The sequence below is a fragment of the Rhinatrema bivittatum genome, chromosome 1 (genome assembly GCF_901001135.1).
Source record: "Rhinatrema bivittatum chromosome 1, aRhiBiv1.1, whole genome shotgun sequence".
Lineage (NCBI taxonomy): Eukaryota > Metazoa > Chordata > Amphibia > Gymnophiona > Rhinatrematidae > Rhinatrema > Rhinatrema bivittatum.
In genome coordinates, this window is record NC_042615.1 from 519,562,539 (window position 1) to 519,588,745 (window position 26,207).

Below are 26,207 nucleotides of genomic sequence, written 5' to 3' on the forward strand. Positions count from 1 at the left end.
ATGCTACACTTTAGGGGTTCAATATTCAAAACTAGCCAGTTAAATAACTTACTGGGTGACGCATTAAGCCACATTAGGGCTCTAATGCGCGTTATATCAGGTATATCACACAATAATATATGCAATATTTTGCATCTCTCTGCCCAGATGACCTCCCCCTATTACAATGACCTTATTTGCATGCCTGAATAATGCAAATGCATGCAAAGAAGATCATGGTCAGCCGCAACACCTAATTGAAATGCATTAGACGTGCAGTGGGAAAGACAGAAATCATGCTGTGGGTCCCGAGGCTCCCGCCGCACATTTAAAGTGGCATAAAAAAAAAAAAAGATACTGATCCTAATTCAACTTGGGGTCGCTGGTTGAGGTGGCCCCGACTCCCCCAAAATCTAAAAACTATAAAAATGTAGGTGTGCGGTGACAGCCCCCCAAATCTGTCATGAAGCCCCCTCTCCCCAAACCCATCATGAAGACTCCTCCCAGTCCATTAAATAACTGAGTGTTTAGCAGTATAAGTCTATAACCAGCTAAGTTTAGATCTGCTCTATGACACATCTAGCTTAGCCGTACAACTTACTTATGCGGCTAAGTCCGAATATCAGCAGTTAGCCGCAAAAAAATGTACAGCTAACTCATTCCGCCCTGATCTGCCCACTGCCTACCCACAAATTATTTAGCCATAAAAGAGACGTATATGGTTAAGCAGCAGCTGCTGAACGTAGGCGCATATTCAGCGGCTGCCACTTAGCTGCATAAGTCCTGCTTATCTGGCTAAATAGTGCTGAATGCTCTTTGAATATTGGGCCCCAGAGGTCTTACTGCCACTCTGCCCTGCTGCCATCCATGCCCCCTTATGCTACAACTTGAGAATCTTGCACCACTGCCTTACTACCATACCCCAAAGGATACACCTGCTACTCTGCTTTGTTGCCATACCACTTAAGCTACTCTTTGGTGGTCTTTCTGCCACTTTGCCTCACTGCCACACCACAGACTTTATCTCTTGGAGTGTTCTTGCCACTGTGGGTGGGTGCTTTGCACTTCTCATGGTGCTTTGGGTGTCTTCACGCCTCTCTTTGTGCTTCATATTCCCTCTGCTAGTGCCTGGGCATTTTTTCTGCACGTTTGCTGTTTTCTTCCTCCTTCTTGGTGTCTTAGGATGTTCATTCCACTCTCGGTGCTACTTTGCACTCTTGTGCTGCCTTTGAGGGTTCTACGCCACTGCTATTGGTGCCCTCTTTTGAAGCCTTGGGGTGTTCTTACCACACTTGCTGTTGCTTTGCTCCTCTGATGGTGTCTTGGTGAACGCCTGCCACTGCTGGTACCCTTTTGCCCCATTACAGTGCCTTAGGTTATTCAGAACTTGCTCGTCTCGCTTATGGAGATATGTCTCCTTTAAAAGAACAATAACCATTCACAACTGAGACACCTCCTTAAACAGCAATTGCCTCCTCATATACAAATTTAGCCCCTTAACATTATAAGAGAGCAATTTAATATGCTGCCCCCATCCAGAACACTTAAAGCTACTATTATGGGAACTTCCAGCAGACCCAACTTCCCTCTACACACCCCCTTCCTGCCCCTACCCCCCTCTGTTTACCCACTACTCCACCATGTCCCTCCCCTTCTGCCCCCCTGCACCCTGAACCACCTCCTACCACCACCAGCAAAGATTACTTGGGAGGGAGAACCCACTGCCCAGATATCACCCCATGCAATATTTTAAACTTCACATTACAATACCATCAAGAACACCCCAAAACAAGCTAATATTAAAGAAATACCAAACCTCCCTATTACCCCCCCCCCCACCCCACCCCATAATCTTTCAAAACTAATATGTCTCTTCCACATGGGGGGATATATAAATCCCAATTGCTGCCCTCAAGTGATCTGCAAAAAAAAAAACCAAAACAACTTAATGTTGCCGATCAGGTTCCTCTGTGCTGATTCCATTCCGCTTCTTTATCAGAACCCTTTGCCAGATAGCAAAAATCTTGCAGTTGTGTGCAGGCGTCTCTACTTCTCACCGCACTCCATCTCGTATCAGGCACTCATCTGGGGACTGAATTAATCTCGCCTTCTGCAGCACTTCCCTCGCTTCACCTACCATTTTTACTTTTGATTGTCTTGCCTTCTACGGTGAACTGGATGCCGAAGGGAAACAGCCACTTATATTTCACATTACCGCTTCTCAATATATCTGTGACCTCTTTCATTTCTCACAGCTTAGCAAGTGTCGCTGCAGGCAAGTCCACATAGAATTCAATTTTATTGGTCTCCCACTGAAAAGCTCCACCGACCCTAACCGTCGCCATCACTCTCTCTTAGCTGGAAGTCCCTGAAATACACAATAATGTTTCTAAGGAGGTTCTGATGCCTGAGGCCTCCCAGCCGATGAGCCCATTCAATTTGTATCACGGGTCCCTCCTCAAACTCATACCCAGCATCAACCAACAAGGCCTTCCAAATTCTTCTCACAACATCAGCACGGTCCCCATACTCCTGCAGCTCTGGAACTTCTCTAATTCGTAAATTATTCCTGCACACTCGATCCTCCAACTTTGCTAATTTGGTGCAGAGTTCTTCCTTTCCTTCCCTCAGCGCCATGCCTCTTTTTGCAGTGCCCTCATCTTAGTGGTCTGACCCTCCTGACATTGCTCAATCTCAATCTCAGTAAGTTCCCTCTCAACTCATTTATTGCTTCCAACATTTCATTTTTAGTGGAAACTATATCCCGTTTCAGGTTCTTAAACCAAGCTCTCATCTCCTCTTGGGTCGAGCTTGCCCCCTCTGTATAATCCATGTGCACAGGCTCGCCCTCCTCCTTTGAGCATGAGAGTGATTGTTCCCACGTCGTTCTCAGGCCTGCAGCCCATCAGTTTGAGGTCGCAGCCGTGGCAAAGTACTTTTAATTTCTACCACTTTTTTCCTTGTCGACATTGTAGCCCAGCAATTGGGTCAGTAAATCACTGGGGGATGGGCTCTCAACGTTCCTGTGAGTTGCTGATTTTAATAGATTAGGCAGGCATCTGAGCAGAGCAAAGGGGGCTTCCATCTAAGCCTGTGATGTCACTTCCTCCAACAGGTAGGGTTTTTGCTGTTTGAGTCCTGAGAGCTAGTGCTGTTTTGTATGGCAGGATTGCTATATATAGGTACAGAATGTGTTTGTATTACTGAGGTGACTCCAAAATTTGCATATTTTATACATTGAACTTCGCCTCGGAAGATATAATTATGTTTTTAATTATTTTTAAAAAATCATTGTTGGGTGATGCATCTGAATTCCATATTGGTCTATTTTTGTTATGCAAAGTTTGTGAAATAATAAACTCATACATGAGACAGTAGTAAAGTGGGATAAGAGAAGATGTGCATGAAAAGGAGGAGAGAATGCCTGGGAGGAAGGGAGAGCAGGAAAAGGAAAATGCCTTGAAGGAGGGGGAGAAGGAAGAGAATGTCTGGTGGGAGGAGAAGAGGGGAAATAATGGATGGAGATGGGGAGGAAGGAAGAGAATGACAGGAATGGAGAGAGGGGAGAGAACCAAGGGAGGGAAGGGAGAAGCCATAGACTATTTTTGCACACAGTGCCATTTGCTGTGCAGCCAGCTCTGTCCTCAGTTGTCCTGCAAGTAAAATCACTTAGTCTAGTTCCTGTGAAATCTAGCTTCCACCTCCAAATTCAGAATTCCTGGTTTAATTTCTGTTTGCTTGGTCACTTAATTTTGCCATGGGAAGAGACTACAAAATAGGCGAATATTTTTTCTTCTTCTCTATCCCAATACTTTCTCCTCTTTCTTTACTCCTTATGTGGTCCTGCTTGCCGCCTTCGCTGTTATCCTCGCAAATATGTTGACCTCATTTTGTTGGGGGGATAGGTTCCCCACATAGACTAAGCAAATTATCTGAAAGCTATAGTCTTTCTGTATAACTGTGACACTCTTCCTATTGGTCAGACCAGACCACCACTGATGCAGTAGAAGCCTTTTTATTGGTCACGGTAGGATGGAAAGCACCCAGAAGGGATGAAGGAGAGGAACTGGGAAGGGGCCATTGAAAGATGGGTAGGAAGGAGAGAAGCTGAGGATAGGCCCAGTTTACTTTGAACTACTTAATGCCATCATTTTTGTTGGTTATTTTAGCTAGTTGTGCCTTAAATGAAAGTAAGAAATAACCAAAGATTATTACTGCAAAAAAGGTCAATTAGGCTGGTACAAGCACTATTAAACAACAGTCTATTAAACAACAGTCTATTAAACAATTAGGCTGGTACAAGCACTATTAAACAACACTATTATTCAGTCACCACCTCTCCTTCCCATCGCCACCACCTGCCCCCTTGTACAGTTCCTACCCCACCCCGCCTCCCCTATGCGCTTCATCCCCCACCCCGCGCTACCCCCCACTCTGTCGCCTCTTGTATATAATTAATTTATGTCCAACCTGGTTAACCACATGTAATCTCATTTAATAACTGTGGCGCCCGTTGGCTCTACAGTAAAGTTGTCACCTTTTAACTTCCTATCCTTCCTCCATCTATCATTGTAATTTCCTTTCTCAGTTGTCTGTAAACCGACATGATGGTTTTTTTTTTACGAATGCCGGTATATAAAAGTTATAAATAAATAAATAAATAAACACAGATCAATTTTACAGCAGTTATAGAAATATATAGGGAAGATCATTTTATGACAGTCAATTATGGAGTAAAGTCTGCGCACACTTTTTACATACAGACTTTACCCCAAATGTTCAAAGTGATCAGATGCACGTAAGTTTACTTTGAAATTCCCCAGGTAAGTGGCCCTGGAACACACACAGACTAACGCGCAGAAAGTTTTCCTTGGTCTACTGAAGATGTAACTTGGGTGGGTTAATGCAAGCACCTACTTTTTAAAATGTGAAAGTACTTGTGCACATCTCTTCTCCACTCGCCAAAATGCTTCTCCTCCATGCACATAAAAGGATGCATGAAATTGGGTAATTAGCATAACTTTCTGCAAACTGAGCCCTGGGTTATTTTATAATAGCCATTTACATGCATCAAACTGTGCTTTATGTGCCAGTATGACTTTGAAAATCAGACCCATAATGCTGTCTTAAAGTTAAATATTTTAGGTAATGTCCTTATTTTAGAAAACTACCTAGCTGTTTCCTGAGTCACTGACATATGCTCAAACATATTAATGATCCAAGAATTTTGTTATAGATACCACACTAGATAATCTGTTTTGACATCAGAACCCTACAAATGACTTAATTTAGATTATGGGGCCAATGTAATAAGACCTGAGGTGAAATCGGCACTAGTAGTCTGCACATATATTTTTAGCGTGTGTGGCAAAAGCAGGCACCTCCCTAAGATGTGATAAGGGGCGACATGCAAATGAGATATGCAAATAAAATCTATGCAAAACAAATATCCGTGCAGATATGCGTGCTAAAACGTGCTCTGAAGGTCTTATGCAACAAACCGCACATAAACCCGTATTAATGTGGTGACCTATGATTAATTCTTGGTTGAAAGCTTTTAAGACAGTAATGAGTTAGTGGTCCGGGACTGGGACTGAAGGTTGGCAGAGCAATGTCTAACCCCTTCATGATCTATCACCAACCACGTGGGAGCTATAATGGCAGATGCCGGTGAGTGGGAGAAATGCAGCAGACATTTGGAAGGGGCTACAAAAGCATTCAGCATTTCTGACATGTGCCTGTTCCCTCTCTGACCTCTCTTCTGGCTTTTGCCACTTAATTTTTCGACCTCCAGACAGGCACTTATACTTAACTCCTGCCCTGACCCAGGTGTATAAAATATGCTTTAAAAAACACCTGCACTAACACCAATGTGGCTCTCTACATTGCCAATGAATAGTTAATTGCTTCCTTTGCGTGGCATTAGCATGGACATACGCTAAACCAGCCTCGGCTTTTTGAATGGGTTTATGAGTGCATTTTTTTTTCAGCACTAACCATGTTATTACATTAATGTGGAAGATTAGTGTGGAAATATGCACGTAATAGCACATGCACAAACCCACAGCAGGTCTTCCGCAGCTTATTACATTGGCCCCAAAGCAAATAGGATCAAACACAAAATTATTTTGTTAGTGATGTGATGTATATTCCACAATCCTCAAAATTAGCAATTTTAATTTCCACTTGTCTGCACACTAGAAAGGTAGCCAAATCCCTCCTCTTTTTCGGACATTACTAACTATTCATGATGGCCAAATATCTAATTATGGGCCTTACTGTATGAAACCAGCAGTAACTGAACAGTGAAACATTTCTCTTTCTCCCTTGAAACGGCTAAGGGAAAAAATGGTGGGTCACCTTAACACATATAGGAAAACCCTCCAGTGAGCCTATCTCAAAAGAACAGCATCAGTTTCTATTAAAGCCTACACTTCTGTTAAATAATAAATAATATCTTATGGTTGAAAAAGAGTAGCAATGAAAAACTGTTCAGCCTCATCGGTTTTCTTTTGTGGTGCAGGTCACATGCAGTTATTGAGCCATCCGCTTGGTCTTTTCATAACCACGTAGGCCAAATTGAATGCTACTCTGTATACAGCAGATAACAATAGCAGAAGTCTGAAGGCTTCTTTCTGTGTTATGAGAAAATGATTCAGTGCACCGACAAGTCAGGAACTGAAAACGGGGACTTTAAGAGAGTGAGTTTCAACAGTGCGTTATTTTTACACATCTTAGCTCTCTCAATGAATAAATTTCTAAAATGACTTTAAAGCTTGGTCCTTAAAGTTCCCCATTAATTGAAAGAAAATAACACCTGTCTTCAACTATGATAGCTTTCCAGCTGACAAACAACAAGGGCAAAACTTCTTTGTGGGTGAAATGAAAATGGACAGGTTTTTGAGATAATCTCTTTAGAGTTGAGGTGCCAGCTTTGAAGAAAGTGGCTATCAAATAAATGAAATTGCAATAGCAGGCTATTGCTTCATCACAGCAGCATATCCTCTTTTTTTTTTTTTTAATAATCTTTAACAAATGAAGTGTATCAGTACCAACATTGTACATGCCATAATAAATAATATAAGTACATAAGTACATAAGAATTACCATACTGGGTCAGACCAAAGGTCCATCAAGCCCAATATCCTGTTTCCAACAGTAGCCAAGCCAGGGTACAAGAACCTGGCAGGAACACAAGGGGAGAATAGATTCAATGCTTCTTATCCCAGGGATAAGAAATTGATTTCTGCAACTCCATCTTAATAATCATTTATGGACTTTTCCTCCAGGAACTTGTTCAAACCTTTTTTAAATGCAGCTGCATTAATAGCTTTCACCACATCCTCTGGCAACGAATTCCAGAGCTTAATTCTACATTGAGTACAAAAATATTTTCTCCTGTTAGTTTTACATTTATCATCTAGATCAGTGATTCTCAACTTTTTTTTGGCCGGGACACACCTGACAGATGGTTCTCACATGCGTGACACACTGAACATGTGACCATCACGGGGCTAAATTAAACATGCACTCTGCATCCATAGGAATCCCCTCAACCCCCAGCAATGAGTGCAGAGCAGATCTAGGGCATTACCCTGTACAACTCGCCAAACAAAAAAGATATTCTGGTACTGATGACCTCTCAGTAAAAGCAAAACAAACCCCCTTTACTACCAGGCACAATAGCCTTCCTTATGAAAAGACACTAATTTACCACTGATGCATGTCCTATTGAGAAAAACACAACAAATAAGATTAATACAAATGCTTACATGCTACTAAAATTCCTCACCTCGATCACACACCCAGAACTGACCTTCACCAAGTACAGAAAAACCACAAATTATAAATATGGAGACAGAAACTGGAATGGAAAACCAAAAAAGCCACTCTGCATGCAGTGCGAACCTGGAGAAATGGAAAGAGAAATATAGCACCTAACATAGTCCCAGGATCTGCAATAATGCACACAAACTAACCCGCACAAAGTTACACCTTTATTATGGAACACACTCAAACAGTAACAACCCTATCTAAGAAATACAACTATTAAACCAGGCCCTAAACACTAATACATTTTCTATTAGGAAAACAGAATAAGCCAAGCTGCTATAGAGCCTCACACAGAAATAATTGTAAAGCTATACTAAAAATGTTACAAAACAGCTGCTGAACAGAATAATATCCAACAATTAAAAACTCATAAAAATTATTAAAACATGTCCAAATATCAATAAAATATTTCAAAACAGCAGACAACGCATAATACCCAATAATTAAAATGGCAGTCAATCAAGAAAAATAAATTTAAAAAGCCAAATTTACTTACCCTCTCCAGCAACTCTCCTACTCCTTTCCCTTCCAGGTCAATAGTACTCACCAGAAGCAACAAAGGCTGCTGAAGCTCTGTCCTCACAGTCCTCTTCCTTAGCACCCACAACCAGTCACACACACACACACACACACACAATTAGACCCCATGACCAGTCTCGGTCTTTCTCATCTTCCTGACCAGTCTCTCTCTCACATACACACACTAGTCATCTTCCTGACCAGTCTCTCTCTCTCACACACAGAAACACATCACCTCCCTGCCAGTCTCTCTCTCAATCACACTCATGCTCTCTTATATACAAGCTCTCAATCACATACAAATGCTCTCGCACCCATGCACACCAGCTCTCACCCAGGCACAGATTCACACCCACAAGCTCTCACCCAGGCTTCCATTCACACCCACACACATAAGCTCTCATCCAAGCACCCATTCACACCAGCTCTCACCCAGGCTTCCATTCACACCCACACACATAAGCTCTCACCCATTCACACCCACAGACACAAGCTCTCACCCATGCATCCATTCACACCCACAGACACAAGCTCTCACCCAGGCACTCATTCACATCCACAGACACAAGCTCTCATCCAGGCATCCATTCACACCCTCAGACACAAGCTCTCATCCAGGCACTCATTCACACCCACACACATAAACTCTCACCAAAAACTTCTTCCTTCACTGTAGGGATGGGCTCCAGTTCCACCTCAGTTCCGCCACAGCTCCGGTGGGCCTTCTTTTTTCGCCGCCACAGGGGTGGGCTCCCGAGGTGGCGTCAGTCGGGGTCAGGTTTCCTCTTCGCCACCACAGGGATTGGCTCCCGTGGTGGCCTTGCTTGGTTAGGGTCCGGTTTTCCTCTTCACTGCCACGGGGATGGGCTCCTGTGCAGCCTTACTTCGTCGGGGTTGGGTTTTCCTCTTCACCACCACGGGGACGGGCTCCCATGGCAGCCTTGCTTCATCGGGGTTCGACCCTGCCATTCCTCCCACCTCATCCCCGGGTTATGTGATGCCTGCCTCACAGGTCAATCAAAGGCTTCCTCCCTTCTTTCTACTCCCACTGGCAGGTAGAAAGGAGGAGGCTTCCGATTGGCCTGCACAGGGGCAGGCAGAATGAAGGAGGCTTCCCATTGGGCAGTGGGGGTAGGAAGAAAGGAGGCTTCCAATTGGCCTGCAGGGGCTGGAAAAAGGGAGAAGGAAAGTACAGCGGGGCAGTGGGACACCGGGAGATGCAACACACCTGCCAGTGTTTGGCGACACACCAGTTGAGAAGCGCTGATCTAGATACTTCATTGTGTGACTCTTAGTCTTTGTACTCTTTAAAGAGTAAATAACTGATTATCATTTATTCGTTCCATTCCACTCATTATTTTATAGACCTCTATAATTTCTCCCCTCAGCCTTCTTTTCTGCAGGCTGAAGAGTCCTAACCTCTTTAGCCTTTCCTCATAAGGGAATCGTTCCATCCCCGTTATTATTTTGGTCGCCCTTCTCTCTGCCTTTTCTAATTCTGCTCTATACATTTTTTGAGATGTGACCAGAAGTGCACACAAGATGAGGCCACACCATGGAGAGATACAGAGGCATTATGATATGACACACATAACCAAGTATCAATAGGAAACACTAAAGGAAGGCTAGGCCAGTAGTAGCCTGCATAGTCACACAAAATAAAAATCTTGACTGCATACTCCAAAGAAGGTCCACTGGAATCAGGTCCATGGCGTCCCATTAGGCGAACTAGGAGGTTGCCTCAGGCGCCGACAATTAAGGTGCCCTGAAGAACAACCATATGGGTCCATGAGCAGAGCCTATTCCGCTCACAACAAAGAGGAGTAGAGATTCAGTGGGCCATGAGCAATGGCCATCCTGCTCATGGCCCAGAGAAGCACACACTCAGCGGGCATGAATGAGGTAGGAGTCGGAGCCGAGAGCAGGGGGTCGGCATGACCGGGGGGGGGGGGGGGGGGGTGCACAAGGCAGAACGTTCACGTAGGGCGTCTAATAAATTTGCACCGGCCCTGAATGGACTACCAGTGTGCCAAACTTCTCTTGTTCAATGATTACTCAGAGCATGTGTTGGTGTTGCATAGGGAAATGGCTCCAATCTGCTCTGCACTTCATCATAAAGGACTGAAGTTTGCTCTCCTTTATCCTGCCAAACTCCAGGTGATGAGAGAAGGAATGGTGATCTACTATTCTAATAGCATATCCTCTTTGAGTTGTCCTGTTTTCTTGCTGAGGTGACATGGAGGGCTAAAATCTACACCGAAGACCCTAATTATGAAAGACTATTTCCCCATTCTGTTCCTACCAAAAAAAATATTAAATTAATTATATATCTATTCAAATTTTCAAACACCTAACTTTAGCAGCCATCTGATAGGGCAGTCCAGAGATGTGGTTTTCCTTGATCCATCCAGATATAGTTTTCAAAACACTGGACATATAAATATAATGCACTTATACATGTAATCATGCATCAAAAAGTAAAGCTTCTATGTAAGATGGTGTCTTGACAAGAAATATTTCTGTAACTTTTGAAAAATAATTTCTACCAACAATTTATACCCACTTTTGATTTTTTAAAAGTTTATGTTGTTAGGCTGTATAGGTTTCTAAAGAGATTTGATGTTCCCATGTGTGTTATTAATTCTTACATGGTTTTTGTTATGACCATTTGAGATTATACATATTTTACACAATGGAGGTAATTTTGTACTGTTCCGCATGACAAAGTCAGCAAATATGTACATATAATTCCCCCCAACAAACCACCTTTTCGGGGGGACACCTTCAAGCTCTGCAAGGGTGGGAAAAACACATCTGCAGCCCCTAAACAGGGTTTTTCCAACAAGGAATAGCTTCTGCTATGGGGCCCAAGGGGAGTCATTCACAAAAACAGGAGACAGATGTTCTGACAGATGCTCTAAAATAGAAAACAATTTGTTTTAGGGACTATATTTCAAAGTCTAAAAAGTCAGGAAAAAAGAAGATGGAAAAATTAAAATAGCACAGTCCAGAAACTGAAAGCAGAAATAGCTTCATGAATGAGGTGGAATGGTTAAATAGGGAATGGTTATTTATCCGTTTAAATACTACTAAAATAAGGGAACACTCATGAAACTAACAGCCAGCAGATTTAAAACAAATCATAGAAAGTATTTTTTTTCACTTAGGTCACTTTCAAGCTGTGGAATCTGTTATTAGACAGGAATTAGACTACTTTATGGGATCTGCCAGGTACTTGTGACCTGGAACGGCCACTGTTGGAGTTAGGATGCTGGGCTCGATGGACCTTGGCCTCACCCAGTACGACAGTTCTTATGTTCTTAAAAAACGTTTGGACAAGTTCCTGGAGGAAAAGTCCATAAGAAATTATTAGGTAGAATAGGGAAAACCATCACTTATCCCTGGAATTAAGCAACAGGAAATAAATCTACTCTTTGGGATCTGCTTGGTACTTGTGACCTGAAATGGCACCTATCCACAGGATGCTGGGCTCACTGGGTCTTGGTCTTTATCTTTGTTTTTATTGGCTCTTATATATCGCTTTATGCCAATGTCCAGAGTGGTTCACAAGAGCACATAAATAATCTAAAATAACATGTATCATACTTAATAAGCATCCGAAAACTGGATGCCATTATCAAAATAGAATAATGACCAAATATAAAATAACACATACTATACTAAAAGACTCCCTGAGATCACATACAGTCATATGTTATTATCAGAACATAATAACATGATCCCATGAGTCAATTGAAAGCTAGCTCAAAAAGATGGGGTTTTTGTGCGCATGTTAATATGCAGGGTTTAATACATGTGTTCTCCATAGCTTGGAGGCTGCTACGGAGAATGCACATTCTCATGTTTCGGCTAGTCGGGCCTGTCAGACTGCTGGTACACCCTGGAGACCCCTCTCACTCAATTGCAGGGCCTGAGATGGATTTATAGACCTACATGATGGCAATTGCCCAAGGGAAAGAGTTTGTGGCAGGGGTTTGTGGACTAATACTACAATTTTATAAGTGGCTCGAGAGTGGACTGGAAGCCACTGCTTTAAGAACATAAGAAGTGCTATACTTGTTCAGACTAAGGTCCATCCAGCCCAGGATCCTGTCTCCAGGGTCAGCAAGTGCCAAGTTCTTTTACAGCCATAAAGTAATACAGCTGTAAATCTTGTTTTATAACCATTTTGCTTTATGGCTGTATTATTTTATGCAAGAAAGAAAATCCAAGAATACTAGACATTTGAAAAATATCAATATATGTAAAGGGGTCTATTATTTTATGGCCATAAAATCACTTGGTGGAACTGGCAGGGTTTGCTCCTGTTCCACTCACCCCTGAATAAGATCTATTCAGGTTTGGGAAAAAAGGCAAGGAGGAGACAGGGGAAGTGATGGGGTGTTTTATTGTTTTCTGTTTTGTGGGATTTATTTAGAGGTCAATATTCAAAACATTCTTAGTATGGAGACATGTAGCACACTGACTCCAGCCTTCTTCTTAAAGATTTCAACTTTATTTACAACAATCATCATACAAACATGTAGACTGCTTACCTCCAGCAGTGCACTTACAACTTTACCTTATGACAGAGAGGGTTCAGAAGCTGCCTTCTCTTGGAGATGCAAGGCCTTCTGATCCCAGCTGGGCTTAGCCTCTTATCCTGCTCTACAGGGTCCCACCCACAGAGCTCTCCTTAGGGGTTTTAAGGTGGACCAGACTAAATGCCTGGTGCCATACAGGTTAAAGAGGGTGTATAGGGCCATTCCTTTATATACCCTCCACCTCAGCTCGAACCCACTAAGGCGAGCACTCCTACTCACCCTGGATCCAATCCAGGGAAATTAGTTCTCTTCCTCCTATACTTCTTCTGGCCTGCACCAGTGAAGCTCTGGGTAGGGGTTATAGGGTCATGCTCTCACTCTCTCATTACAGTTAGCCTTAACCAAATGCCAAACATCACAACCATTTTCCTGTGCCCTTGGCCCAGTATCTACCCATAATCTTTGATAGGAGTCCATCTGGAGCTCGGAGTTCCCATCCTCCCTAGCCAAACTCTTTAGACTCCCCTTGTATGTTCCTGTGGTGGATTTTTTTCCACTTGCATTCCTTCAGGCTTCAACTCTCTTTCAACTTTTTCTCATGTTCTCTTCTGACTCCTCTGCACAGTCTCCCTCTGCAAAGCTGCTCTCTGACGATTCTGCAGTGGTTACATCTGGGTACTCTGCAGCAACTCCCTCTGGTCTCTTTGCCATGCCTTTGTCTGGTCTCTCTGCAGCACTTCTCTGGCCTCTCCGCAGTGCATCTTTCTGGCTCCTCCTTATGGCCTTTCTCAGGCCAGTCTATACTGCTTCCATCAGACCATTCTACACTGCCTCCTTCAGGGGAGTCTGAGTTGCAACCTTCAGGCCAGTCTGTAAAACGTCACCAGGAGCTCTCCTGCACATAAGAAACAGTCACTGCAGGTTCAGTCACCCAGCTTCCATTCGCTTAATTTTCACTCAGCTGTGCTTGTCCTTGCAATTTAGGATTTTCTTTCACCACCTGTTCCAGCGGTGTGCTCACTGGTTCCATGATAGGTTTTCCTTTCTCACCATCCACAGGCACCCCCCTCTGGATCTAGCACATTTGCTTCTATTATCTTTCTATGCACCTTTGTCCCTCTGGCGGGTAAAGCACCAGTCATGTGATTCATACAGCTGCTGTGCTTCCTCTGCTCCCAGGTGCAGTGAGCCCTTCCCTGGCCTTAGTTCTGGCAGGCTGGCAGTTAAGAGTGCCCAGTTTGCTTCCTGTTCTTTCCAGGCACATGGCCAAGCAGTCTGGTGCTTTATGGTACATTCTTGCTGCTGCCTTGGTCCTTCCAGAAGGCTTTGAATCAGCACTTGCATTTCTTGCTATGTCATACTTTCTCTAGACAAGGCTGACTCCTAGTGAAGAGCAGTTGGCTTGCTTCTGCAGGGCCATGTCCTTTTCAAATACACAAAAACTTTGGCAGCTTCACTTGTCACTATTCATAGCCGAATAGCAAGATGTTTATCCCACTGAATATACAAGATAAATTATCTGGCTAATTTAGCCTGAGAACATCCATTAACCACCCTACTGAATATTCCCCCCTTAATGTTTATTTCAGTTTGACAAATGAACCAAACTAAAATAAATATAGGAAGAGTAATTTTATAATAACCCACGTGGGGCTGACGTTCACATGTAGAAAGTACACACAGACTAGCCCAAATTTTCAAAGTGGACTTACCCACATAAGTCCACTTTGAAAATTAGCTGGTGTGTATGGAAACCAGTATAGCATAAACACACACATTTACACCTGCTTAGGAGTGGGCATAAACATGTATACATACATTTACATGCATACTTTTGAAAATCAAAAGGATTTCCCTACCTCAACTCCACTCGCAGGAACGTCTCTTTCTACTACATGTAAAAGTAGTAGGATTTACGCGAGCAGGATTTACGCGATTTACGCGAGCAGGGCGCAAGGCCCTGCTCGCGTAAATCCGCCCAGATTTACGCGAGCAGGGCCTTGCGCGCCCGCACGCCTATTTTCCATAGGCCTGCCAGCGTGCGCAGAGCCCCGGGACTCGCGTAAGTTCTGGGGTTTTTTTTAGGGGGGGCGTGTCGGGGGCGTGTCGGGGCGGGGCCGATCGGCGCGGCGTGTCGGGGCGGGATGCGGCGTTTCGGGGGCGGGCCCAGGGGCGTGGTTTCTGCCCAGGGCGGTCCGGGGGCGTGGCCACGCCCTCCGGAACCGCCCTCCGGAACCGCCTCCAGGTCGTGTCTCGGCGCGCTAGCGGCCCGATGGTGCGCGGGGATTTACTTCTCCCTCCGGGAGGCGTAAATCCCCCGACAAAGGTAGGGGGGGGTTTAGATAGGGCCGGGGGGGTGGGTTAGATAGAGGAAGGGAGGGGAAGGTGAGGGGAGGGCGAAAGCGAGTTCCCTCCGAGGCCGCTCCGATTTCGGAGCGGCCTTGGAGGGAACGGAGGCAGGCTGCGCGGCTCGGCACGCGCCGGCTGCACAAAATCGGCAGCCTTGCGCGCGCCGAGCCTGGATTTTAGCAGATAGGCGTGGCTACGTGCCTATCTACTAAAATCCAGCGTACTTTTGTTGGCGCCTGGTGCGCCAACAAAAGTACGCGAAGGCGCACTTTTAAAAAATCTGCCCCATACAGTCTCCATGGGCAATTTTCTAAAGCCAATTTAGGTACATAACATAAACTGAATCCCGAATCCTTAAACTGTATCTCTAAAAAAAAAAAAAAAAAATGAAAAACATGAACTGCAGTTTTGCCGTTGCATACATAAACTCTGTACACATGCTAAAGTATATGTCATGAACTAAATGGCTATACCAAGAGTTCCTATAGTACATTTTGTTTTTCCTAATTACTATGCAAGCACTCCATTTTGCTGACTGAACTTAATAGTTATTTTAGCATAAGTAACATTTGACTTACAGTCACTAGAGATGCAAATTGTTCAGTTTTAATAAACTTACATTTGACAATTAGAAAAACAAGTCATCATTTCTGTCTCTCTCTTATGCCCCTATTAGATGAGATTATGTCTTCCATACTAAAAAAATGAACTTGTTGCAACAACTTACTTTACTTTTTTTTATTGTATTTGCTCTTACATTGATTACTTTTATATTGTTATGATAATTGTATGTGGTAACTTTTAGTTTGTTGTAAACTGCCTTGAGTATTATTGAAAAGGAGGCAATACATTGAAATAAATAAATACAAAAAAGCATCAGGTGATCGACATTAAAAAACATACCAAGGTCCATATTCAAAAGTAATTTAGATGGATAACATAATAGTTATCCATCTAAATTGCTTGCCTGCCTATATTCAACCCTTATCCGGCTAAATTCCAGCCAGCTAGTAAATTAGGAGGCCAGAAATTACCCAGATAAGTTAGGGGCAGTCCAGGGGCAAAACTGGGAGGATGACTAAGCCGGCTAAGGCCTAGATTTATCAAAATGCTATAAATATAGCAGAAATAGTACCCGTGCTAAAAATAAAGGGGACATTGTTAGGCTAATTACCCTGCTCCTGCATAGGTAATTGATTGCAACTGTGTTATTTTTCATGTGCTGATTAATGAGAGAGAGAGAGAGAAAACCTCTGTATACCAGTGTAAGATGGGGCACTTTTAACTCGGTGAGGGTAGGTTTGGGGGGGTTTACAAACATAGTCAGAGGTACGAACAGCGAAGTTGACATCACTTGAAAATTTTCTTTTTATTTGAATTAATGATAAATAGATTCAAATTACAGAAAATCTTCAATGATGTCAACTTCACTTTATATACCTCTGACTGTGTATGTAAAACCACCCACCCCCAAACTCTATACCGAGTTTTACAGTAGTATAGAGAGTGACATATTGATTTATCACATTCCATGTAAGGCGCTGCTCATTATCATTAACTCTGCCCAAACTCCTCCCACTTGCATAGCAAATCTGAAATCTGCATACTAGCGTGTGTTGCGCTATTTAACATGTGCGTTAGGGTGTGATTGTGAGCAATAAGGCCCTAATGTGAAATTATAAATGACCCTGTAAGTCTGGTTGAGTCAAAGAGCTGTCCTAAAGTTAGCTAGCTATATTCAATAGTGTGGCTGCACTGTTTAATAAGCATCCAAAGTTAGTCGGATAAGTTTATCCGGCTAACTTTGCTATCCAGAGTGTGTCTGAATATAGACCTCACAGAGTACAAAGATTGGTTAGGTGAATAAAAAATGTGCTCAGCACGCAGACAACATGATTTACCGGTATATGCAAAAAAACATGTATGCACTAATAACACGATTTGTCTACAAAGTATGTTTTCTATGCATAAATTCCAAGTATAGAACCCCATACCATGAACTCCAGGTTCAGTCTCTATATGCTAACACTAACCCCAGAAATGTGCATTAACTTTACTCCACCTCTGACCAGGAGGTGGAGTAAAACTTTCAGAAAACCCAGGTTAATCTTATGTACCTCTCTGCATTGGGGAATAAAAGCCAATGCCTTCCTTAACATGGGGATTGCATGGAGGAGCATGTGCACATCTTTTTACTCATGTCTGTGCACACCTCAGTTTGTTGCAGAGCAACTAATATCGGACCATGAAATATCAGACCTAAGGTATCTCTGTATGATATCCTGAAAATAAGCTGCTACCTAACCTCCTTCCCATCTCTGTTCACTACTTCTAGATCACCATTCCATTCACAAAATGAGCGATAAAGTTAGGTGATGCAGTACAATATATTATTTTTTTCCTTACTGATGCATCGCTGTCTCTTCCTTTCTCCGTGTCCAGGTGGTCCGACCCTATCAGACCATGTCCAATCCCATGAGTAAGCTGACTGTACTGAACAGCATGCATTCCCATTTTATTCTGGCTGACAATGGAACCACTGGCAAATATGGAGCAGAAGTGAAACTACGTAGACAGCTGGAAAAGCATATCTCCCTTCAGAAGATTAACACAAGTAAGTAACAACTGCTCTTTACATTTCTAAGTAGTAACATTTGTATTGTTTTTGATAGGTTTCATAGCAAGGCAGTTTTCTAATGGTTCTAGCCAAGGACATAACCAATTTCAGTGTCTTTCTAGATTTATTTTTCAAGAATTAGCATAGTATTCTGAAAGAACAACAACAAAAAAATCTCTGCTTTTAGTAAGAATAATAGCTTTGTTCTCCCATTATGCTTTTTTTTCTATTCATCCAGAGGTCAGATTGTGCTTTGCCTTCACTATACTTCCCAATGTTCTTAAACTTTGAGAGACATTTTGGTACTTGTATTGTGGAACATGTTTTAAAGACCTATTGTAATGATTAAATAAGAAAATGCAAGGCTATAAACAGTCAATACTCCTTTCATGAATGAAAAAAATGCAGCTTTATTTCAAAACAATTTTGTTTTCATACACAAGTCAATAAATATCTTTATTGCTCGCCATGGGTAAGCTAGGCAGCCTCTCTGTTCAAGGTCATCCGGCTTTTGCAGTGGTCAAGCTAGGCTGGATTCCAGGTGGCAAAAATCCATGAGTCCTGGGGGTCCTACTCTGTGTGGGTTAAACCCAACTCACACCCTGCAGCTAGAGGTTTATTTTTTCTCCCCAGTTGCTTGCCTGCCACCTTGTCATGGCATCACTTCTACCGTTCAGTTTTGACCTAAATTGGCTTCCCACTGTCAGGAAACTGAGAAATTTTTCAGAATTACCCCGTAGTCTAAATTGTGGCTAGAGTAATTCTCCTTCTGCTGATGACAAAGAGTGCCACTCAACCCTCACTCTACCTGAGATCTTCTCAACAAACACGAGAAGAAGAGGTCATCATTATGGGTGCACAGATGCTATGTTATGTACTGGATCTGTGCACAGCAGGCCCGGCCCTCCAGAATTCAGTTGACATGTCTCCCTTTTTCATTCTGATTTTTACTCAGTTTCAGTAGAGAAATTAGTGTTTAAAGTTTATGAAAACTCAACTAACTTATCATAAATCCAAAGAATGAGGCATATCGGAACTAATTTCCAGCATCACACTGAAACACTTAGGGCATGAATACACTTCAATGAAAAAAAAACAAAACAAAACCAGGAGATGTGGCCATGGCAAAAAGTATGTACTTTATATTGTAAAAGTCTGAAAATATAAGATATGAGGAAGCGGTATTAAAGTGCAATAGTTTGTTTACTGCGCTGTAAGCCACTACTACTCGATAAACACTTTGCATTATTCATTAACCATTTATCACATCTCTTCAGATCCCCACCCCTCACCCTCCCATGATAAAATAAAATGTAGCCATCACTGTTTATTTATGACATGCTTTTCCAGCTGGAAAGTTCAAAGCGTGTTACATATATGGGTGCACTTTCAAAACATCTACGTGCGCAGAAGTAGCATATATGTATATAAATAGCTTCTACTCACATCCATGCTATTTTTTAAACATCAATAGTACATTCATATTTTTGGACTTATGCACAAAAAAGGGGAGGTCTAGGGGCATTCCAGGGCAGGACCAAGAGGTACGTGCACAAGTTGCTATTTTAGAAGAGACTTACATGCATACATTAATCAACTTATTTGTGTAATTTTACATCTGCCAGTTATCTTGTGCAATTGATATCAGACTCATCTATTGTTTGCTATAGTTTTGGTGGGAGGTCTGGGTGAACTGGGGGTTTTCAGAGTGAAGAACTAGAAGGGTCTTGATGACTCGGAAAAGGATTGGGTGAACTGGTGGAGATTTCAGCAAACTGGTGATTTCATTTATGTACGCATATTTTAAAACATACTGACTTACATGTGTCAACAGGGTTTTATGCAAGCAGGTCACATTTTTTTTTTGCATGTAAAATATACGTGTATGTTTTTAAAATAGGTAAGAAAAGTATGTACTTTCAATGCATTGTAGATATTTGCACCTAAGAAAACATACACGCATATGTGTATTTTATAATCTGCACATCCCTGATATGCGCAGGTTATAACATACTGTAGTAGATCTCTGCAAGTCCATGCACATATGGAGCCATGCAGAGTTCTTTGAAAGTTATCCTCATAGAGTTGTTTTAACAGTGTAATGTAATTTATTTATTTATTTATTTATTTAACACTTTTTTATACCGACCTTCATAGTGATAATCATATCATAATACAGGAGTGGTACAAGTTCGTACTCAGTAGACAGTTATGCAAAGTTAAGCACAGAACAGAATGTCAGCTTTAAAGGAAACACAATATTTTTAGAACAGAGGGCCAGTTTAAATCAGACACAAGTACTAAAGAATGGCATCATGTTAGGTGCCAAACATTATTACCTTATAATGTAATAGTTCACATTGGCTAGTATAGAGGGGGGTGCTATATGGGAGGGGGGGGTGTTGAGTAAAGATGGGTACATGTTATAGAAAGGGTTGTTCAGGAGAATGTTGCATAATAGCTTAGGTTAGTTTGAGTAATAGGTGTGGTATATAGTTAATGGAAAATAATACAGAAGTGGTACAAAATTTGCAGTTAGAAGACAACTATGCAGACTAAAGCATAGGACAGCTTTAAAGTAAATAAAATATATTACAACAGTAAATACATAACACAAAGTCAGTTTAAATCAGGTACAAATATTTCAGAGGGGCATCAAATCAGGTACCAGATGATTATGATGGGACACTAATTTGGTTGCATTTGGCAGAAGATATAGATACATAATCAAGCAATGGGATAGAGGAGTGCAGGGCAAAGTTCACTAGTGTTTGTGTTACTGGTTTGCTCCAAAAACTGCCTCAAAGAGCCAGGTTTTCACCAATTATCTGAAGGAAAGGAGGACCCGGGCAAGTCTGATGTGAAATGTTAGTGAGATCCATAGGGTAGAGACCGATCCTGATGATGTGCATTGCTCTGGGAGAGCAAACAGAAGCAAGACAGACCAGTCACCTCAGCTTGAAGATATTTATTGGCACATATATTTAAACAGAGCTCAACTCTGGCCAAGTTTCGCACAGCGGCGAACATTTTTAAAAAAATGTTGTACCTTTAAAAAAAAAAACGGTATGAATCAGTTTTGCTAGTTGCAATTTCTGATCTTTTTTATCACTAGATAGGTTTCCGGCAAGATTCAACTCCAAATATTGTGCTTTTCTTTAACTCTGCCGTTCAAAAGATTTTGCACAGCAGAAAGTATCTCCACCATAGCTTACTTCTTGACCCAGACCAAGGCCCAATGCATTGACCCAACCTGGAGGCCAGGTCCTGATGCTTGGGCCTGGCGCTATGCTGTAGACCAAGCCCAGGCCCAAAGCTGCGATCCAACCTAGAGGCCGGGTCTCGACACCATTTGAAAAGAGGATGAGTGTTCCTCAAACTGCTTCACAAGCCTTCGGCTCCTTCTACCAGTCAGGTGGAAGGCCAGCAACAGCAGTCCCCAAAAATCAATAGCCCACAGTGAAGGAAATGAGGTAGTGTTCGGTGGCTCCGTCACTGGGAAAGAGGCAGGCAGCATTCAAAGTGGTGTCTCAGACTATCAGTGAGATGATCGCTTTAGATGATTAGCCCCTGCAGGTATTGGAGCACGTGGGTTTCAAGCATTTGCTGCAGGTATTTGCCTCAAAGGGCGGGCCAATGCAATAAAGTGCGTCAAGCCTAGCACACAGGTTAACAAGCATTTGGACACATGTTTTGGACCATGCATGTCCATAACCCCCAATGCAATAAGGGATCAGTGCATCCAAAACATGTGTCCAAACTTGAGCATAGCCAATAGCACTTATCACATGTAAATTCCATGTAGATGAGGCTATTAACTATTACCCCGCAATGCAAAAAATATCCCTGTCGCCCAAGGAGCACTTTTTAACCCATAAAATGGTATGCCTGCCCCATAGCAGGTGTAAAGTCTTCCCGCAAGTCAAGGGCTCAACTTAAAAACAAAAAACTGCTTTTCTATGGTTCCTCTTACTTAGTATTGTCACAGTATTAAGTAGGAAGAACCACAGAAAGCAGCACCATGCAAAAAATAGTCTTGAGGTAAAAAATATATATATTTTAGGGCACACAATATACACCTACAATATACACCCTCTGGGCCGTGCATATTGTGTATGCATATTGTGCCAGTAAATTGACTGCCGTGAGATAAAACAGACTCTCGTAAATGGAGCGTCTGTTTTCCTAATCCACACACAGCCACATCTCCTGGGTGCCAGATGCCATAGACCTGCTAGGGATGCACTATTTATCCCTAGCGCATCCTTTTTAGTGTGACTGCTCATTTGCTTATTGCATCGGGTGCCCAGGAGAGGTGAATGTGTGCGTATTAAAATAATGGCACCCAGTTTGGAGCATAATTTTAGTGTGTCCATATTGCATTGGCCTGAAAGTACCTTCCAGGAACACGTTCAGCAAAAAAATAATCCCCAGTTTGTACAATAATTGCCGTAGTCGCATCCAGGTGAGGCTGGGGAAAGCACACGGGAGCAGTGTGCATTTCACAAGCAACATCTGGACATCCATAAACGCCTCATACTCCTGCCTCTTTCTGACAGCACATAAGGATGCCACAGAGGAGCTGAGTGCCAGAAGTGCCACCTTGGGAGATGTCATCCCCATAGTAGACATCCTGTTAGAAAAGTTGGGCTTTCAATATGAAGAGGGAATGAGTGCTGAGGTACTGCACTGTCTGGCATCATCGGAAAAGCAGGTGACAGAGAGACTAGGACCTCTGACCAGAAACCCCACATACGTGCTTTCGCTTCATTATGTGATCCACATGTGAAAGGGAGACTCGCACTGCAGGCCAACAATCTGACGTGCATGAAGAGCATGCTGAGAGAGGAGGTCTGTCAACTAAAACACCATAGGCTAAAGCAGAGAAGGGATGTAGCAGAGAAAGAAACACCATTATTGTAAAACCTCAAAGCAAGGCTTCCCCAATACAATCCTCACGTCTGTCAAAGGCTATCGCGAAAGCATCTGGGAAGAAATACACAATGCAAGCAAAGGAAATGGCAGCTCAAATCTTTGTGACACGCTATCTCGAGGAGAGCATCAAGGGCATGGACATAGATGTGCTGGTATATTGGTCCTACAAGTCCAGTGTCTGGCCAGACCTAGCTAGAGTGGTTCAGTGCTATCTCTCTTGCCCACCAATAAGTGTAACCAGCGAAGGAGTATTTTTGATAACAGGTGACATCATGAACTCTCATTGCTCAAGGCTGTCACCACACTTGATAGACAAGCTAGTGTCCCTGAAAATCAATCTGCCTTTGCTTGGTTTTCCAGATTTCCCTTGCAAGAAGCAGGATGCATAAAAGCAATTTGAAGATCTTGTAGCTGCCCCTCCTGTCTGCCTGCCATGCCTCAAGTACCAGCAATGGGGCCCTACATCCAGCATCCAGCTACATCCAGTGACTGCATCTGCCTGCTGGGTCCCCAACACCGCCAGTTAGGCCACACTCCTCTAACACACTGCTGCTGCCTCCCTGGCCCAAAATGTCAGTCTAAGGGCTATAACTCACCAAGGGGCCGATGCAATACAGTGCACTCATCCGAGCACACTGTATAACCCGCAGTCGGATGCGGGACAAATAGGCGCTAATCCACCCCCTAATGCAATAGGGGGATTAGCGCCTATTTAACGCGTGCCCGACGTGGAGTGAATGAGATAGCGCTTATCACATGCAAATGCATGTGAATGAGCCTATTACTCATTCACTCCGAATGCAAAAAGATAAATGTGTGTCTCAGACGCATTGAAAAGAAGTACAGAAAAGCACAAAAAAATGCTTTTCTGTACTTCTTTTTTAAAGTAAAAAAAAATTAATAACTCGGCAGACCGCTGAGTTATGAAGACCGACACGGGTAAACTCGGCATCGGTTTTCATAACCGGCCGTCTGCCCGTAATGAAAATGGCCGCCGATAAACTTGGCAGACCTTTTTATTACTGGCAGACAGGCAGGTTATGAAAACCGAGGCCGAGTTTACCAGCGTTGGTCTTCATATCCGTCAGCCGCGACCCTCTAATTTCCATATTGCATGGCGCCCCCCTTGCGGGCACCATGCATGCGTTAAAAAAGCGGTCACTGAAAAGTCAGCACCCACTTTCAGCGCACATAACTGCATCGGCCCCCTTATACTGAGTCCTGCTGCGTCCCCAACACTCAACAGCCACACTCCCTCTAACACACTACTAACACACCATTTTGGTCTCCTTTCTATGTACTGCTACCCTCTCTATCCTTTTTGAGATACAATCTTCAGAACTGTGAACAGAGCACAGTACTTCCATCCCAGTGAGGCCTCAGCAAGGTCCTGTACAAGAGCATTCTCATTTCCCTTTTTCTTATGGTTAGCCCTCTTTTTATGCAGCCTTCTGGTTTTACCTTCTGGCCTTCTCAGATCACCAGACACTATTATCCCCAAGATCCTTCTCCCGGTCAGTGCACATAATTCTTTCTCCCCCTCCCTCTTCACATACAGCCCTTTTGGATTATTACAACCCAGATGCATGTCTCTTCACTTCTTGGCATCGAATTCTCCCTACCAAATCTTCAACCACTCTTCAAGCTTTCTTCAATATCTTTTCATTTTCTCTACTTCATCAGGCATCACCACTCTGTTACAGATCTTAGTATCCCCCACCAAAAGAAAAACTTAACCTACAACCACCTTTGGAATGTCGCATACAATGTAGAATACAATATCTGCTTCTGGAGATGCACAACAGCTGGCAAATTGAAATGCACATTTATGACCATGCTTGCATATCTTGCCCATTTCAAAACAGTTAAAAACACTCAAGATCCTTAATAATTGCAAATAACATTTGCAGTGCCCTAAGAATGCTACGTTTTCTGCCTGCAGAGGATGGTATTGTCCAAAAGCTACAGGAAAACTGACAACACCACAACTTTGGGGGTGTTACACCTACACTTCTAACTGCATTGTTCTGCTCCTACCATTCGAGTTTTTAAAAAGTATGAACCATTGCCAACCCCACTGTTGCTGCTCCAAGACCTTCTTGCCATATTATGGTGCCTGCTCGCTCTGCTGCTCTGTGCATGCACAAGAACTGGCAAACGCCTTTGGGAGTATTTCGGCTCCCCTTCTCGCTGCCATGCTCTGCTCCTACCATTCCAGTTCTAAAGACTACTTAATGACTGCTGCTGCTGTCATTATTGCAAGCCAGTCTTGGGACCCTAGGGTGCTTCCTCCATGGCTCCAGCTGTGCTCAGGATTCTTACCAAATCCCCTTCCCCTACAGTTCTTGCCCTCTTTTCATCTTGCCCTAGACATACATTGCTTTGCAAACTTACTGATACACTCCTCAGGCTTTTCATACCACTCTTCCTCTATGGTTCTCACCTTCTTGCTATCTCTTGCTGTTGCCAATTGCCATGGCGATCCATGGTTCTGCACGTTTGCTGCACCGCTCTGTGAACCGTAGCCGATTTCATGACCCATTCACAAATCTACCGCATCGTGCACATACTGGTGGATTTTCAAAGGCTTGCGCGTGCCGAAACTGGGAGATACACCCGTGATTCAGACCTGCGCACGCCACGCGCATATCTCCCGGGTATGCACATTAAAAAAAAAGTTTTCTGTGAAAGGGGTGAGCCATGGGCCTGGTCTGGGCAGGGCATGGGTGGGGCATGGGTGGGCTGTGATTGCACCATGTAATCAGTGTGTAAGTAGTTACGCGCACAAGCACGCACCAGGGTCCCCTACTGCATAACTTTACTTCTGCTATGGACAGTGTGTAAGTCATGTACCAAAAAAAATTTGGCTAGTCAGCGGAGTTTTAAGGCTCGGGGTTAATAGGGTAAAAAGGAAGCAAGTTAGCTAGGGGTTTTAGGAAGTCCTCTCCTTTACTGGGGCGAACTGGGAAAAATGCCTATTGCGTCACTGCGCTTACCTACTAAAATTCCCCCCACTTATGAACTTGAGACAGCATTCAAGCACACATGCGCACGTCAATACAAAATCATGTGCACATGTACGCACGGATAGCCAATTTTACAACGCATGCTCTAAAATCGGCGCCTCAATGTGTGCGCGCACAGGGGGTCTTACATTGTCCTTGATAGTTTCCTATGAAGTGCATGGCTTACTTCATGACACAGGCATATGCTGCTGGACTGGTGGATCAGCCAGGTGCAGCCATACTTTAACAGGGAGAGGCATCCCCTTTTCCGGTTGTCTATATGCTTCGACGGAATGACTGGCATCTCCCATGCCACTCTGCCTAAATGCTATGCCCCCTCATCCCACACCTTGGGATCCTTGTGCCACTCCGTCTTGCTGCCATGCACAGATTTTACACCTTAGGGGTCCTTGACTTCTTTCTGCC

General features: G+C 43.3%; 1 protein-coding gene across 1 annotated transcript in view; it reads left to right on the forward strand.

The window, feature by feature from the left end:
* Positions 1–26,207, forward strand: part of TRPM3 (transient receptor potential cation channel subfamily M member 3) — a 466,889-nt gene that overhangs the window by 64,308 nt on the left and 376,374 nt on the right. The window contains exon 6 of the mRNA XM_029615931.1: positions 17,667–17,838. Coding sequence (XP_029471791.1) covers positions 17,667–17,838 — 172 coding nt within the window. The remainder of the gene's footprint in view (positions 1–17,666; positions 17,839–26,207) is intronic.